The sequence below is a fragment of the Ambystoma mexicanum genome, chromosome 1q (assembly GCF_040938575.1).
Source record: "Ambystoma mexicanum isolate Mex_15411 chromosome 1q, UKY_AmexF1_1, whole genome shotgun sequence".
Classification (NCBI taxonomy): Eukaryota; Metazoa; Chordata; class Amphibia; order Caudata; family Ambystomatidae; genus Ambystoma; species Ambystoma mexicanum.
In genome coordinates, this window is record NC_090922.1 from 671,323,145 (window position 1) to 671,338,055 (window position 14,911).

A 14,911-nucleotide genomic window follows, 5' to 3' on the forward strand; every position below is an offset into this window, starting at 1 on the left:
GACATTAAGATTTGCCTTGCAAAGTTGGAAGCATGGATGAGAAACAGAAAAACTCAACATTAGCAAAAAAGAACCGATGCTCTCCAATCCTACAGCTTCTAACACCACCACAATCCCTTGGTCCAACGAGATGTGCCCTTTCCAAATCCTGTTGTGACCACAGTAACCCCAATGAACTCTCTCACTCTTGAACTGCAGATCAGAGCCATCATCCAAAGTGGTTTCACTATGCTGCATCTTACCTTAAACATTCACCCACAGAACCATGGCCACAATTTCTTCAATTCTATCAAATCTAGGTTATTTAAAACAGCCTCCACCTTAGACTCCCAGATTATCTGCTGAGGAAACTTCAGAGCCCAAAATGCTGCAAGATTACTCAGAATGAAGCAATTCAAATATCACACTAGCATTCTGTATCCTCCACTGGCTGCCCATTTAAGGGTTAATTTCAAACCCTTGCACATTGCCCATCAAACCACGAACCGTGTCCTTCCTCCTTCAGAAGCAAGTTCCACCAAAATGCCTTCAGAACACCTAGGTCCAGCAATTTGTATTTATTTGTAAAGCAGAGCCGAACCATGGGGCAACTGGGCGCTATAACTTACACAGGTACAAACTCTACAGGCAAAAACTATACAAGCATAAAGAGGTTACACATACAGAAAGGATATAATACAATCTGCTGACATTAGGAATTTACCTAAACATAAGAAACTATACAGTTATATACAAATAAGCAGGCCCAGGTTGAATAAAGTGGTTGATTGTATAGTTTTATATTCAGGGTGTGTTTTGGTCCTGCTCAGAGAACCAGGCTTTGACCTTACTATGGAATAGCATAAAGGACGGTTCCACTCTTATGGAGATGGGCACATTATTCAATTTCTTAGCCGCGAGGACTGGGAAGCTAACTCCACCTGCACGTTGTTGGTTGAATCGTGGGATGACAGTGCGATTGTGCTGATCTGGTGGGTCTTGTTGAAGTATGGCGTGAGAAGCTGTCAGATAGATGGGGGCCTGGTTATGGAGGCACTTATGAGTAAGTGAGGGAGGCTTTAGGTCCATTCTCTGCTTAATGTTTAGCCAATTTATGTTCTGTCTGGTTGCAGTAATGTGTTTCCTGGGGATGTTGCATGCTGATCTAATTATTATTTTGCATAACTTGCATTTTGTTCATGATCTGTTGGGATGTGCCCAAGTAAAGCGCATTGCAATAGTCGAGCTTAGATAATACTAATGCTCTAGCTACTGATATGCAATTGGTTGTATTCAGGTAGTGACGGCAGGCTGTAATGAGCTTGCATGTATAGGCTGTGGAGGATGCTAATGCATTTGACTCAGCACTCGCACTCACGAGACAGACAATGTATATTCCTAAGGTTTTCACATCATTAGCTACCTTAATGGTGTTGCCGTTGATGTTAAAGGTGTTGAATAGGGTCCCTAGTTTATTCAATTTGGATGGAGAACCAATGAGTAGTAATTCGGTTTTGTCGTCATTAAGACATGCTTAGCCATCCAAATTTGAATAGTACTGTAGATATCATTGAGGGTTTTGCTATCTACAGTGTAGTCACCGGTGGTGGGGAGGAGTATCTGGGTTTCGTCCACGTAATTAGTGTACATGACACCCAGATAGTCAAGTATATCAAATAGGGGTTTGGTGAATACATTGTAGAGAGTTGGGGATAAACAGGATCCTTGAGGTGCTCTACAGGTAACTGATGTTGGTAAGGCAGAGGTAGAAGGTGCAAAGACCCTCCTAGATCTGTTGCTAAGGAAGGATTTAATCCAACGGTTAGCTTGGTTTGAGAAGTGTGCAGCAGATAAGTGTTTACATAGAATTTAATGATTCACTAAGTCAAATGCCGCTGATAAGTCTAGTAGTAGAAGCAAGGCAGATTTCCCCTGGTCTTTTAGGATCTGAATTTGTGTTCTTAAGCCAATGAGTGCCATCTCCGTCCCGTGTCTAGGTCTGAATCCTGACCGTCTTAGTCCTAAGATTGTTTGCTTCCAAGTAGTGCTGAATATGGAGGTAGGCTGCATGGTCCAGTATTTTTAGCAGGAACGGGACTTTTGTGATTGGTCTGTAGTTCGATGGGTTGTTCTGGTCCAGTGAAGTTTTATTTTTAGCAGTGGGAGTACCCAGGCATCTTTCAGATTGGTGGGAACGGTACTGGAATCAAAAGATGCATTGATGAAACAAGTGATGAAAGGGGAGAGTTCATTGGCCGCCTCCTTGATGAGTGAGGCAGGGCATAGATCACTGTGGCAGTTAGATGGTTTGAATATGATCAGCTTCACTTCATTAATGCTGCACTAGTCTCTCACTTCAATAAGACACATCAATGAGGATGCTCAGAGCTTGGACCACAAAACTCTGAAACATAGCCACAAATCTGCCTGGAAGTGAACCACCTGATGTTCAGGAAACAGCTCAAAGCTTGGTGGTTCAACCAACCACTTTAATAAAATTGAAAGATCATATCAATAGACTACAAAAGTTGCACCAGAAAGTTGTCTATGGGGCGTCTTTTGGTGCTGATGTAGATGGCTGCTTGACTGCACTGCCCCCCACCCATAACATTCTTATTTAGGTTCTGCATCGGTTTTAAGCAACTTATGTTGTTTCCCCGATCACACAGTGTCGTGTGGCCCGCTCTCTGCACATAAAGGACGTGCCCTTTGCTGCACCCAAGTGTGAGCCCTGGACGTCTGGTCCTCAGAGGGTGGGGAACAGCCATTGGTTGCCACTTTTCATGGGAAGTACAGGCACAGACATTACTTTACCTCGCTGATCTGACTAGACCCTTTGTTCAGCTACACTGTCATCTCATGGACAAATAGGAGTACACAAGCCGCTCTTTTACTGCAGTCATTGTTTTCTCATCTCGGATCCATTTTGGCTCACCGTTTATGCCATTTTAACATTAACACACTGCCCCGTGTGTAGTGGTTTGGAACTCTGTTCCTGCACAAAGTGGTTTCTTTCCGATACAGCCCAATAAGTCTTCCCTCTATCTACCATGTCCTCTGGCAGAGGTGGGCAGAAAGTCCCTTTGGGCACCAAAGACACTGAAGTTCCTGCCCCCTGAGCTACCCATAAAAGGCAGAAGAGCGTTTTCCCTCCCCTGCTTACTTATCTAGACTCAAACATGGATGCTCTTTTGCAGGAAATTAGCTTTCTTAAACCTTTCATTGAAACTATGAATCAAAAACGACAACAACTTGACTAGAGATGGAATATCTTTGAAACAGGATGGTCGAGTTGGAGACCAGAATCCTTCATGTTGATACTGTTCCTAGAAAAAGCAGTTAAGGAGTTGCAAAAGCATAATGAAGAGTTGGAAAATATAGGGAGACACAAACTTTGCATTTCTGGCTTTCCGGAGGGCTGTGAGGGGAATGATGCAATTTCTAACTTACAAAAAATGTTGCCTGCTCCACTTCATATGTCGCTGAAAACTGTTCTTAACATCCAACGGGACCACTGCGTTGGGCCGGTAAAAAAAAACACCTTCAGCACAACACACTCCGATCTTCCTTTTGCTGGAATATAGCCAATTGCAGCTCATCAACTTTAAAGCCAAAGGAAAAAAAAAAACCTGCTCTGGCATGGCAGTGGCATCTATATTTCCCAGGATGTGGCTAAAAAGGACCACAGCGAAGAAAATAATTCTCATCTTTTCATCCTGCTTTGAAGCAACTCAATGTTCGATATGGCCTCTATCATCCTTGTTCATTCAAAGTTAAACTTAACGGAAGAACATCGGTCTCTGATGATCCTACCGACCTCAGGTCTTTTATTAGGTCCATGAAAACCAAAAATATGGATAATTTTTCTCCTAATTCTGCAACCACAGGCTCTTGACTAATTGAACCATTATTTTATCTTTTCTATAGATATGCATTGCATATTGTTGTAGTTTACTGGTGCTCAGGCGGGTGCACCCGCGAAGGGTCCATCTGCATAGTGGATCTGGTGCAAATCCTATCTGGTGTCACCTAGCCTCTAACCTATAAAAAATAACTAAGGGTTCTCGCCATACTTGTGGCATAAGTAACCCATCACTCACAATGATAGAATTTTATATCGAAAACTATGGATAAAGGGATTAGTTTTATTCAAATATTTGAAGATTCTAGCTTTAAATCCTTTTTTGATCATAGACAGGTATTCCCTCTACCATTATCAGAGGACAATTTTTATAACAATTTGGTTAACGCTCATCTCGACAAAATGGATAATTTCATGAAAAGAATTAGCTTCTCTATCATCCCGCTAGACTACTTATGTTAATTATGCCATCTGCGCCCAAAGCTGCCCTTATGTATAAAATCCTTGCAGTGGATAACATTCCCATTGTAAAAGTGGCTTTTCAGTACCAGTGGGAGAATGACTGACAGTCTGATCTGGGCTAAGGTGAAACGTATATCCACCTCTACCAACTACACAAAATGTTTTCTTCTTACACAGCGCATTTATCACCCTGTTGAAATTATACAAGACTGGTCATGGTTATGATGGAAATGCTTGGTCCTGTGGTAATACTTTGGGGTCCTGCAAGCACATGTTATTTTGATTGTCCATTTATTAAAAAATTCTGGCATGATAAAGAGTCTTCTTTAAAAACTATTTGTAAAGTCAACCTCACACTTTCCTTTGCCAACATATGATGGGGCAGCGTTGCGTGCACATTTGGTTGATACATGTATACTGTATGACTTCTACATTGCCATGGCTATTAAGTTAATTACTACTAACTGGAAACAATTTCATAACTTTATTACAGGTTGGAATATTGTGTCAGGTACAAAAGCTGGAACAGTATTTGGCAGCGCGCCTTGATACGATTTCTAAATTGGACACCAAATTGGCTTCTCTCCATAGTTATCTGGCATTTCACAACATGTCTGCTCATGATTCAGTATTTGCTTATGAATTCACTATCAAGCAAGTTTGTATCAGGTGGTTGCAACACCAGTCTACTCTTAATTGAGCTTATACCCATCCCCTTTCCAGTTTATTGCATCGCGTTAGTCTCGTCTTCCCCGGTTAGTCCATATTAAAAGTTCCTTGAGGTTTGTAGTTCTAATTCACTGGCTGCAATAAAATGCTACTTGTGATTATATTTATCCCAGATATTTCCGCATCATACCCATGACTTTTTGCTGATCATTTGTTTTCCCCGATGCGTAGCCATATTTGTTTTAGGATTTCTGGTTGTCAATGCCAGAATTCTTCCCCATGTCGTCCTTTTGTTACATTTGCTTGATTGCATTGGCCATATACTCCATGATGAACTACTGTTATTTCACCCAACTATATGCTCAAACTTTAATAAAAAAAGTAAGCAAAAAAGAAAGTTGTGCTACTTTATGACAAGCAATTGTGACCCTCTTTACACTACCATCTGTGGGAAAACCATTTGACTTCTGGATCCCCTGTAACTGGACAATGGTCTTCACCTGAATCTGAAATCTACAACCAGACCCAGGAAGTGACAAAACCATAACTCCCTCCTCACCACCGAGACCTCAACCAACTCCTCACTACTAAAATGTTGCAACCATACACTGCCCTCGCCCCTTAAGACTACCACCATGCCTAGTGTACATAACAGACTCCTAGCATACCCATTTTCTATCAACCACCATTTTGCCAATTGCTAACCTGCCCCAGTTGCAAAGAACAGTTTTATATTGGTATAGCTAACAGGTATTTTCAACCTGCAGCCATCATCTGCTGTCATGCTATCTGACCAACACACCAGTCTGCCTTTCATATAGACCCATGCACTTGAGGCCAAGTTTGCCCTCATGATGAGCTGGCCTTCCTCATCACAAATCGGCACAGTCATCATAAATTAAGCTCACTTGTTGCACATGAGAAAAAGCCTTAGCACTTTAAAATGAGGGTTGCCATCTGGCTGCTGGCAAATGTTGCATTTGGTGTAGGCTTGCGCAGGCAGTGTATTTAAACCTCTGTCTGCCATCTCTCAACTAAAAACTAAAAACACACAAGGGTGCATGCTTGCCATGGCTCCTCAGTTAACCTTGAAAGAAAGAACTTCTCCATGCACTTCTCCATGCAGCTCGAAAAAATGCCTACTCTTAGGGTTTGTGTTGGGGAAACTTGTGATCCCACCAGTGTTGCGACAGTGTTTGTGAAGCATTTAGCCAATCGAGAATGGCCCAATTACCCATTTATCCGGCTTCTGGTGAAGTACCCCAGTCGGGGGGGGGGGGGAAGTACATTTGACAGGTTGCAATACTACTGACTTACTGTTAAATTTGGGCAAAAAGCCTGAACACCATTTGTGGACCCTTCTCATGTAAACCTTCTGTTCACCTTTATTCGGGGTGGGAGGGTGGCTAGCTCGCTGACACACTTCCACTTCTCATCTCTTCATTTTATGTGTTCCCTCCAAATTTCGATTTTCTTAACAAAGGTAATTTTTCACTTCTAAGGGAGTTTAGCTCATTTCTCACTACATCTGTGTATATTGACACCCCCCCTAAACTATTGTACTCCTAAAAATGATGTTATCAAACACCGTTTCATGTTTTGTTGGGCCATATTTGCAATTTTATGTAGCTTTTCACAATGCCAACAGTCTGCGAAACAGCTGAAGTGACATCACACTCCAAAGCCTTCACCAAATAATACACATTGCCAGAACTCCATTTAAACACAAAAAGACACATCGCCCATTGTAGGCCTACAAAAATCAGACTTTGCAACCATTCTGAACCCAAAATTACCAAGACCCCGCTATATAAGATTACCCCTGCTACCCTCTTAACAGGATAAGGGAACTGCAGACCAGGCTGAAGTGATGCTAGATTATGCATATTCACTCACAGAAGAGCTCCCGGCCTCTGACACTAGCATTGCCATCCCAGCAAGCCTCAGGTACTTCCAGGGAGCCTGGCCCATGCAGACCAAGACCATTTAAGAGTACTTTCTGTTCCTCCCAACTTGCCGGTCTCCAGAACCTGGTCATTGAGGGGCCTACTGAGTAAGTAGAAAGCTTCTGCTTAAGGAGCCAGAGAGCCTCTGCATATGGGCCTTGTAATGGACAGTAGCCCTCCTAGAGTGTGGTATTTGTTTGTGGTCTCCTTGGACCTGGTGGCCAACCATAAATCATTTTACAAATATGCCTGCAATTTAATTTTCATACTGCATTCCAATATTTTACAATTCTTTTCATACAACCGCAACACTCTCTCTCTTCCACCAGGGTCAATCTGGTATGGTTCGGTTGAAACCGTCTCCTGGAACACATTATGCACACACCCAGTTCCTGGCTGATGCTTCCATTAGCAGGCTTGACTTTAATAGAACCCCCCCCCCTCAAGAGGGAATCACTTGGATTATCTAGTTAGTAGTCCCACACAACTCAAAGGAACTCTTGCACATCTCACGGCAATCACACAGCTACAACAGGGCAAGTAATATCACAACCAAACTAGTAATGGCCTCCATAAAAACTCTGCCGGCCAATAAGAGATGATGATGCCCCTTCTTTTGATCACATTTTCTTCTTGTCAAAACACTGAAAACTAAAATATTATTCCCAACCATTACTAAAAGTGCATTTCTGCAGCTCTCAACATAAGAGGCAATTCCTTCAGAGAAGCATTTGAAAGGTCAACATAAATCAAGCCCTGAACCGCATAAAACTAACCAACCACTGATTTAATCTCATGCTTTAAATGTATTGACTGTTTTCTTGTGTATGTAGTAAATTCACCAATCATGAGATCAAGCATGCACTAATAGAAAATAGACACTGGATATTTTATTTCCTTTTATAGCTGTATATGCAGAAATATTCAATCCCCCCACCCCCCCAAAAAAAAAAAATCCTTCAGTAATCCTTGTCCAATTACAGAATGCTCCATACGTACACGCATAGTCATTAAACATGCGCAAACTTCAGTTGTATAATGAATGAACATGGATACATTAATACTGGAAACAGAAGCAACAGGTTACAAACAAAAATTCACACTATGTATCTGCATTGTCCAATCTTGGCATTTCAAAAATCATGATTAAAAAAAAAGCATCAGGCATTTTATGTGTAATGTGCATGGATGAAATTAACAGCGTTGAGCGGCCCTCTGGGTCTATCTCCTAATTCACTCTATCTGGAGGATGGCATCAAAAAGTTTTTTTTAATGAAATGCATGGAATCTTTGATGCATGCTAAATGCAAAAGTGTTTCGAAGTGACAATAGGGCAGGCCCAATATCCCCTTGAAAGCTCCAATGGACTTGTTAATACTGGTCTTCAAGAGCAGGATTTTGTATGGAAGCATGGGTTAGAGTTTCTCTTCCAGGGGTGGGGTTTAAAGCTACACAATACCTGAAACCTAATTAGTACAGGTAAAATGCATATCACCTATAAGATGTACGTTTTAGCTGGACATTGTTTTTTTTTTAAAACTTCCATACAAAAGGAATGTATGGCTGGCATGCTCCGAAAACAAGAAAATGTGGGTGGGGGCAGGGGCGAAGTGGTTTTGTAGTGTTTTGGAGTTAAGAATTCTGAAAGTTGGGTCAACTTGACTTTGCAGATAAAGTCTGGATGTTTAAACCCATATCCCAATTCCTGATGGCTCAACCACATTCGGGGAGGAGAGGCGGCGACTTATGGAGGAGGGGTGCCCTCCTGAAGCCGGCTTTTGAAACTTCCTGTCAAGTAAAATAAATGTTGTAATTCCTTATCAAATTCAAAAAACATCTTAAGGGCACAAGGAAATTGGCTTTAGACTTATTCTTGTGAACATTCTAAACAAAAAAAAAAAAAAGTGTTAATGTACATTGAAGGGGCAATGAAACATTTATTTAAAAACACACAAAGTGGATTATACTGAGAAAGTGTGGCAATAAATATAGGTAAAAAGAATTGACTTCTAAACTGGTACAATATGGCACATACAATTGGTAAATGCTCTGTCAAAATAAGAAAGGAAAAACTTCAGGTCACAATTTTATACAAGCTCCCCGTTACACACCTAGTTAGGTTTAGCTAACATCAAGATTGCAGATAACGGAAAGAAAAATACTAATGCCTAAAATCACACATTAAGTACATATCGGACTGCTTTACATTTCCGTAGATTACGTTAAGCAGCGTTTAGTTACTAAATTCCAGCACAGCTTAAAATTTAGTCTGCAGACTACAGTCTAAAACAAAAAGTAGGACATACATTAAAAATCTCTCACCGGGAAACCAGATTCTAATGTGTACAAATAAAATGTTTACGGGTCACTATGAACTCGTTGGTTGTGCAAAAAGAACTTGCCACCACTTCACAGCATTCCTTTTGACTTCATATGCACTCTGATTATGCTGCAGAATAAAAAACAAATCCCTTACAGCACTAAAGGCAACGATACATTTATAAAAAGGCAGCGAAGGGAATGTAAGGAAGGCAATATTTCTTTAGGTACTTCAGGCATAATAGTGTGTAAGGAAGACGGGTCATAAAGGCAGAAGGCTAGATTGGTCTTCATGGAATACAACAAAAAAAAAAACTAACACTGATTACTCTGTGCAAATCTAATAATCAATGCCTTGGTCACTGTACTGCCCATGATAATCTCTTGGATAATCATCCGGATACTCGCCCGGATAATCTTCCGGGTACTCTGCCTGGTAATCGCTATCACTGATTTCAGAGCCATTTGTTCCCGTTCCTTGGCTCCCATTGTGAATGACTGGTTCTGTAGGAGCTGCGCAGTACTTGGGGTCATAAACTTGTCGGCCAAGGCCATACACGCTCATTCCTTTTTGGGATGCTACTTTGTTGGTGCCCATCTGCAGTGAAATAGTAGAACTGTCCAATGCTTGTAAAAGTCCCTTCTGATCATAGATGTCTCGCCTGGTTCCTGGTGCGGACATGCCAGCCTAAGAAGAAATTGAAAATAGTTGATGTATTTTAGCGTACAAGTGAAAAAGGATCACAGCAAAAAAAATTAAATATCTACACCTGCTATGTCATCATGCATAATCTTGGATTAAATCACAATTCTATTGCAAGGCAACAAGGGCAGTGTTATGAACCCAAGTCTTAACAGCAAGTGAACATTAACAAATTGAACTTGAAACCCGGGGACTGTACAGTTCAGTAGATTTGAAACATTTCACATCTGATCACTACCTGCCCAGCTGTTCGCATCTTGGCGATCATATGCCCTCACCTCCCTCCTGGCACTTTTTGCCGAAAGGTTTGGCAGTCAAAATCTCAGTAGATTTGCTTTGCTATTCCATTTAAAGAACTGGTCGTTTTAGCATGAGAATAATCAAGTGGTTTTTTTCGACTGGTCTTTTATTTGGATTTATGCAGAACACTAGCAGCCTGAGATTGTGAGCAGGGAAATTGCGTTTGCATGCATGCCTTGGAGCACTTCAGGACTGCCTCGGAGTCACTTGCGCCAGCTCTTCAGTGCCAAGCAGCGTTGTATCCACGCAGATAAAGCAGGCATTGAGACTAGTTTTGTTAATTCGCATGCCGCAGATCCTGTGCAGATGTGGACCTGCATGCAGGTTTTACTTGGCTTCCCACAGTAGCTTGTTGCTAGGCTTCTGTCCGTCTCTCCCCCCTCCGAGTATAAAAAGGGGTGGAAGCTGGCAGGGGTATAGGGTTATACCCCACCCATGGGTGCCATGCAGGTATCCCAAGGGTCTCTGTTCAACACAAACAAAAAGAGGAAGAGCTTCAATGCCAAGGGTCCCAACTGGACTCCTCTGCAGAAAATAAAAAGGGAGTCAGGGAGGTCTTGTCCCTCCAACGCATTTCCAGCATCCCACTTGGGCCCTGCCAAACAAGCACCACCCGTGGATACACAAAAATACAAACTGCTGTTATCGAACGGTTTATTTTCTGATAATTTGTTCCTTTCATGAAGAATGGATGTGCATATTTCAAAGTGGGTTTTCAATTTACAAAGTGTTTTTCTGGTCTACATAACTATTAAAAAGGCCATTAAACTCCGACGAATACTTATCCAACTATTTGGCATTCGGCCAAATACTTACTCTACTAATCAATATAACCCTAGTCTAAAATGGTGTCAAAAAGATCTCTCCTTCACAAAGTTGCAGCCAACCGATGTCAAAAATGTGAGGATGTCGACGAGGGAAGGATTGTGGGTCCCTGCACACGTAGGATAGGGATAACCTTTGTTGATACCCAGTCTTTTAAATTTGCAAAAGAATATACAATACTCAGAGGCAATCACTATATGGCGGACTATGCATAGCAAGTGAATCAGTAGATCCGCAAGCTCCAGAAAAAGGGGACACTGGGAGTTTTAAGTCGCATGGTCCCCCCTACTCTCGGAACGCCAGGTAGCAATAAAGCCTATTGTGGCATCCTGGAGACAACATAATTCACTAAAAAGGAGCCCTGAAGTGCCACTCAAGGCATGAAACACGTGGAGACGGTTGGATCTGTGCGGAGTGCCCAGTTGAAAGATTAGGGGGATGGGTCCTGGTGGAGCCAGGGGGGAGCCAGAGACCACAGCAATGTTTGCTTCAGATGAAGTACACTGGAAACCTAGGGTCTCCAACCATCCCTAGTCTTGTAGGTCAGGAGTATATGAGAGGTCATAGATCGACATGCAATTAAAAGTTGCTTAAAGCCAAGTTTCCGAGGCTTAGAAATCAGGGGTTTGCGGTTAATCCAAAAGGGCAGCGAATCACAGACTTGGCAGCCCAATGCAAATATATTGGGCCATCCTTCCAATCTTGCGTTACCAATGGTGGACTGGACTACAGGAACTCTGGAGATTTCCACATCATGGCCTACTGTGTTGGTACCCTGGTTTTCTGCTCCTCTTACCCTCCCCCCTTCCTGCAATATTTCCTAACCCACCCCTCATATCCCTTTGAAACAAAGATAGTCATGTAGCTTCAATTCTTCCTCACTCCAAGTGTTTTTTGGACAGCTTGTTTTTCTTACTCCATACGTATGCACAAATTTGCTTTACAGGGTCACCACAGACACATTCTTTGTAACTTTTACTCTGCAGCAAACCACCCATCCCCAACTTTGAGAGAAAGTAGTAAGCAAGCCAAACCCCTCGGTGTAGAATGGGTGACATTGAAAAATGTGTCTAGGGTCACACTTTCTTCCGTACACGGCTCTAAAAAGCTGGCCGCCTCACAATTAAGCACACATTGGTGGAAACTTGAGCAAACTACAATTCCTTAAAGGTCCCTCTCCCAATTCTTCTCCAGCTGCATGGAGCCCTTAGCTATTAGCCCAATTAGTTTGCTCAATGGAGTAGCGAGGTGAAGAGGGAAGAGCAAGAATTTTAAGGGTGAGCTTGAATAATTAGAGGCACGAATGAATCAGACGGCAGAAGAGACGGGGGAAGCAGTACGAGGAAGGGGGAAGTAGAAGATTTACAGTTAGAGGAAGAGGACATAAAGGGTAAACATCTGCAGAGGGAGCGAGTGAATGAGAAACATGTGAAACGTGAAGGGGTGGGGAAGAAACAGCATAGTTGATGGCATGGAAGGGGGACTCGGTAAGCGAACCGGAGGAGAAAGGGCAAGAAAAGAAATCTTCAGAGGAAGGCAGAGGTGTACACAGAGCTAGAGGAATGAGAGGAGGGAGCAGATACATACCATTACAGAGCTAGAGAGTAAGTGGAGTAAAAACCACTGGCACAGTAAAGAAGGACAGGACAACGTGGGCAGAAGATAAACTTAAGATAAAGTCCATGAGGATGGGAGAACTAGTATTAGGAGGAAGGAGGAGAAAGTAAAGACATTTAAGACTTGGGCCAGGATGAACCCTCTAGGCTGATGATCAAGGGCCATAGCAAAGACCAGAGCCTAGAGGAGGAACTTTCTGGTCAAGTTAAGCACCAAGGTAATTAGAAAAGAACAGACTCCAGCAATTGCCTCTCAATTTAGGGCGTCACTAAAGTCTGAGGAAGGGAAAATGGAAGTATCAAAAGGTTCCCACTGTTCTTTCAGAGTTGGAGGCTTGATCTCCCCCACTCCAGTCAAGAAAACCAGAGTGTGCAGGAGAAGTGGCAACTTCCAGCACTGTCCGGGAGGGTGAACATGAGATGCCAAAGACCCCAAGAGAGACAACAGCCCCAATAAAGATGTGGTTGGGACCCTATAACATCCCAGAGACTGATTTTGAACTAGCCAGACTAGCAAACAATTTTAAAGGTGAGTCAGGGAATTAGTGCCTGGCCAGAAACACTGTAGTAAACGTTTAGGAGGAGCAATTTCAGTCGCTATAGAGGGCCACTACTTTTCCAGAATGAGCAGTCCCTATGTTTTAGCAGAGCATCATGGGAAGCTACAAATCCTGCAGCTTGACATATGCAGCCAATCACAGCAAAGGATACATTTTGTGTCAACCAAGATTGCAAATGTCAAGTCGTGCATCACAAATAAATGACTTCGGTCACAGGAGGTAAACGTTTTAGTGACGCATGTCAAACTGGCGATTACCTTGCTGCATTGGCCAGGATTCCTGTTCAACTGGCATAAGTTGAAATTCACCCCAGTGCAACAGCTACAATTCTTGGTAATTGAAAGAAAATGGCCCTTTTATGGTCCTACAATTGCGTGAGGGGCAAAAGATTTGGCCTCTCCGAGGCAGTGGTTCAACTAGCCAGATGGGCAGAGTTATTAATCCTGACTCCGGGGTGACTCCGATCCAATACCCGCACCAAAGCTCAGCACCCGGTGTATACCGGGTTGAAGCTGCCAACAGAACACCACTCCTCTCACTATCCTACTCCCTCCTTCACCTTACTAACCCATCCCACCTTTATCGTTTACAGATCTGCCTGAGCGCCTGGGGACCAATTACGAATACCTTTAACATTTATTAGCTTCTTTCATCGAAGTCATACTGCCAGGAGACTTGTACTAAACGTCCAAGGATGGCTGGACCACAGACTGTCCGAAAGGGTGAGCAATTTTGGCTCCCTCCCAGGCCTCACCACACTACGTAACCAGGACAGGTTGGAGGGCCAGATGTGGAGAGGTCTCCGCTAGGGTGAATTCTCTAGGGGAACTGGATCCATGTCATTTGTGAATAAGTCATTGAGCAGTGACAAAATACCCATGTACTTCTCCACATGGACAATAGATCAGCAGAATTTACAACAGCCTGGGCCATACCAAATCCAGGTTCTGGCCAAGGATGGTTGTCATTATTGCCTGAAAAGGAACTGGACAGTTAGAGCAGAATATCTATCCAGTATCTCCATTTGATGTTAGAATGGCCTTCAGATACCGGGAAGGACCATCGTGAAAGGCACTGAGGCCCCGAGTGTTGAAGGATACTAGTCTCCAGTGGTGGATTCTACACCGAGGTTAGCTCAAATCTCAGTTGACACGCTTCCTCAGGTGGAAGCTAGATTCCCGCACAGCAGTGAAATGAGGTTCTGCAGTCGTAGGGCCTGGGATGAAATTGAGGTTCCTCCTTTTGTGAGTAATGGAAGGGTTCCAACAGGTTCAAGAACAAGCACATTATTGGTGCTGGGGATGCTCTTTTGTGCGACACAATCATGTATTTCCGACTTCCTTGAACTTTTCTACAATTCTCCACCTACTTAATGGATTCCACATCATCTAATGGGTTTGCATCCAAGCCATTACCCTCTAGTCCTCCGAGGCTCACAGAGGATGAACTGAAGTATCAACTCTCAGGAGTAGGAGGCCTTGCAGAGAGGACTGCAGGGTTTTTAGGGACTCTTGGGTTCCCTCGACAGCCAAGGGTTATAAAATAGCCTAGGTGATCAGGAGGCACTGGTGAATGCAAACCAATTAAAACACAATTGGATACCCGTTCTAGATAAACTGTACTTCATTTTATGAGAAAAGTAAAGATTGTTTGAACCATGGGAGTTTATA

General features: G+C 42.8%; 1 protein-coding gene across 1 annotated transcript in view; it reads right to left on the minus strand.

The window, feature by feature from the left end:
* Positions 1 to 7,684: 7,684 nt before the first annotated feature.
* Positions 7,685 to 14,911, minus strand: part of CNN3 (calponin 3) — a 280,459-nt gene continuing 273,232 nt past the window's right edge. Inside the window, exon 7 of the mRNA XM_069641272.1 lies at positions 7,685 to 9,925. Coding sequence (XP_069497373.1) covers positions 9,578 to 9,925 — 348 coding nt within the window. The 3' untranslated portion in view covers positions 7,685 to 9,577. The remainder of the gene's footprint in view (positions 9,926 to 14,911) is intronic.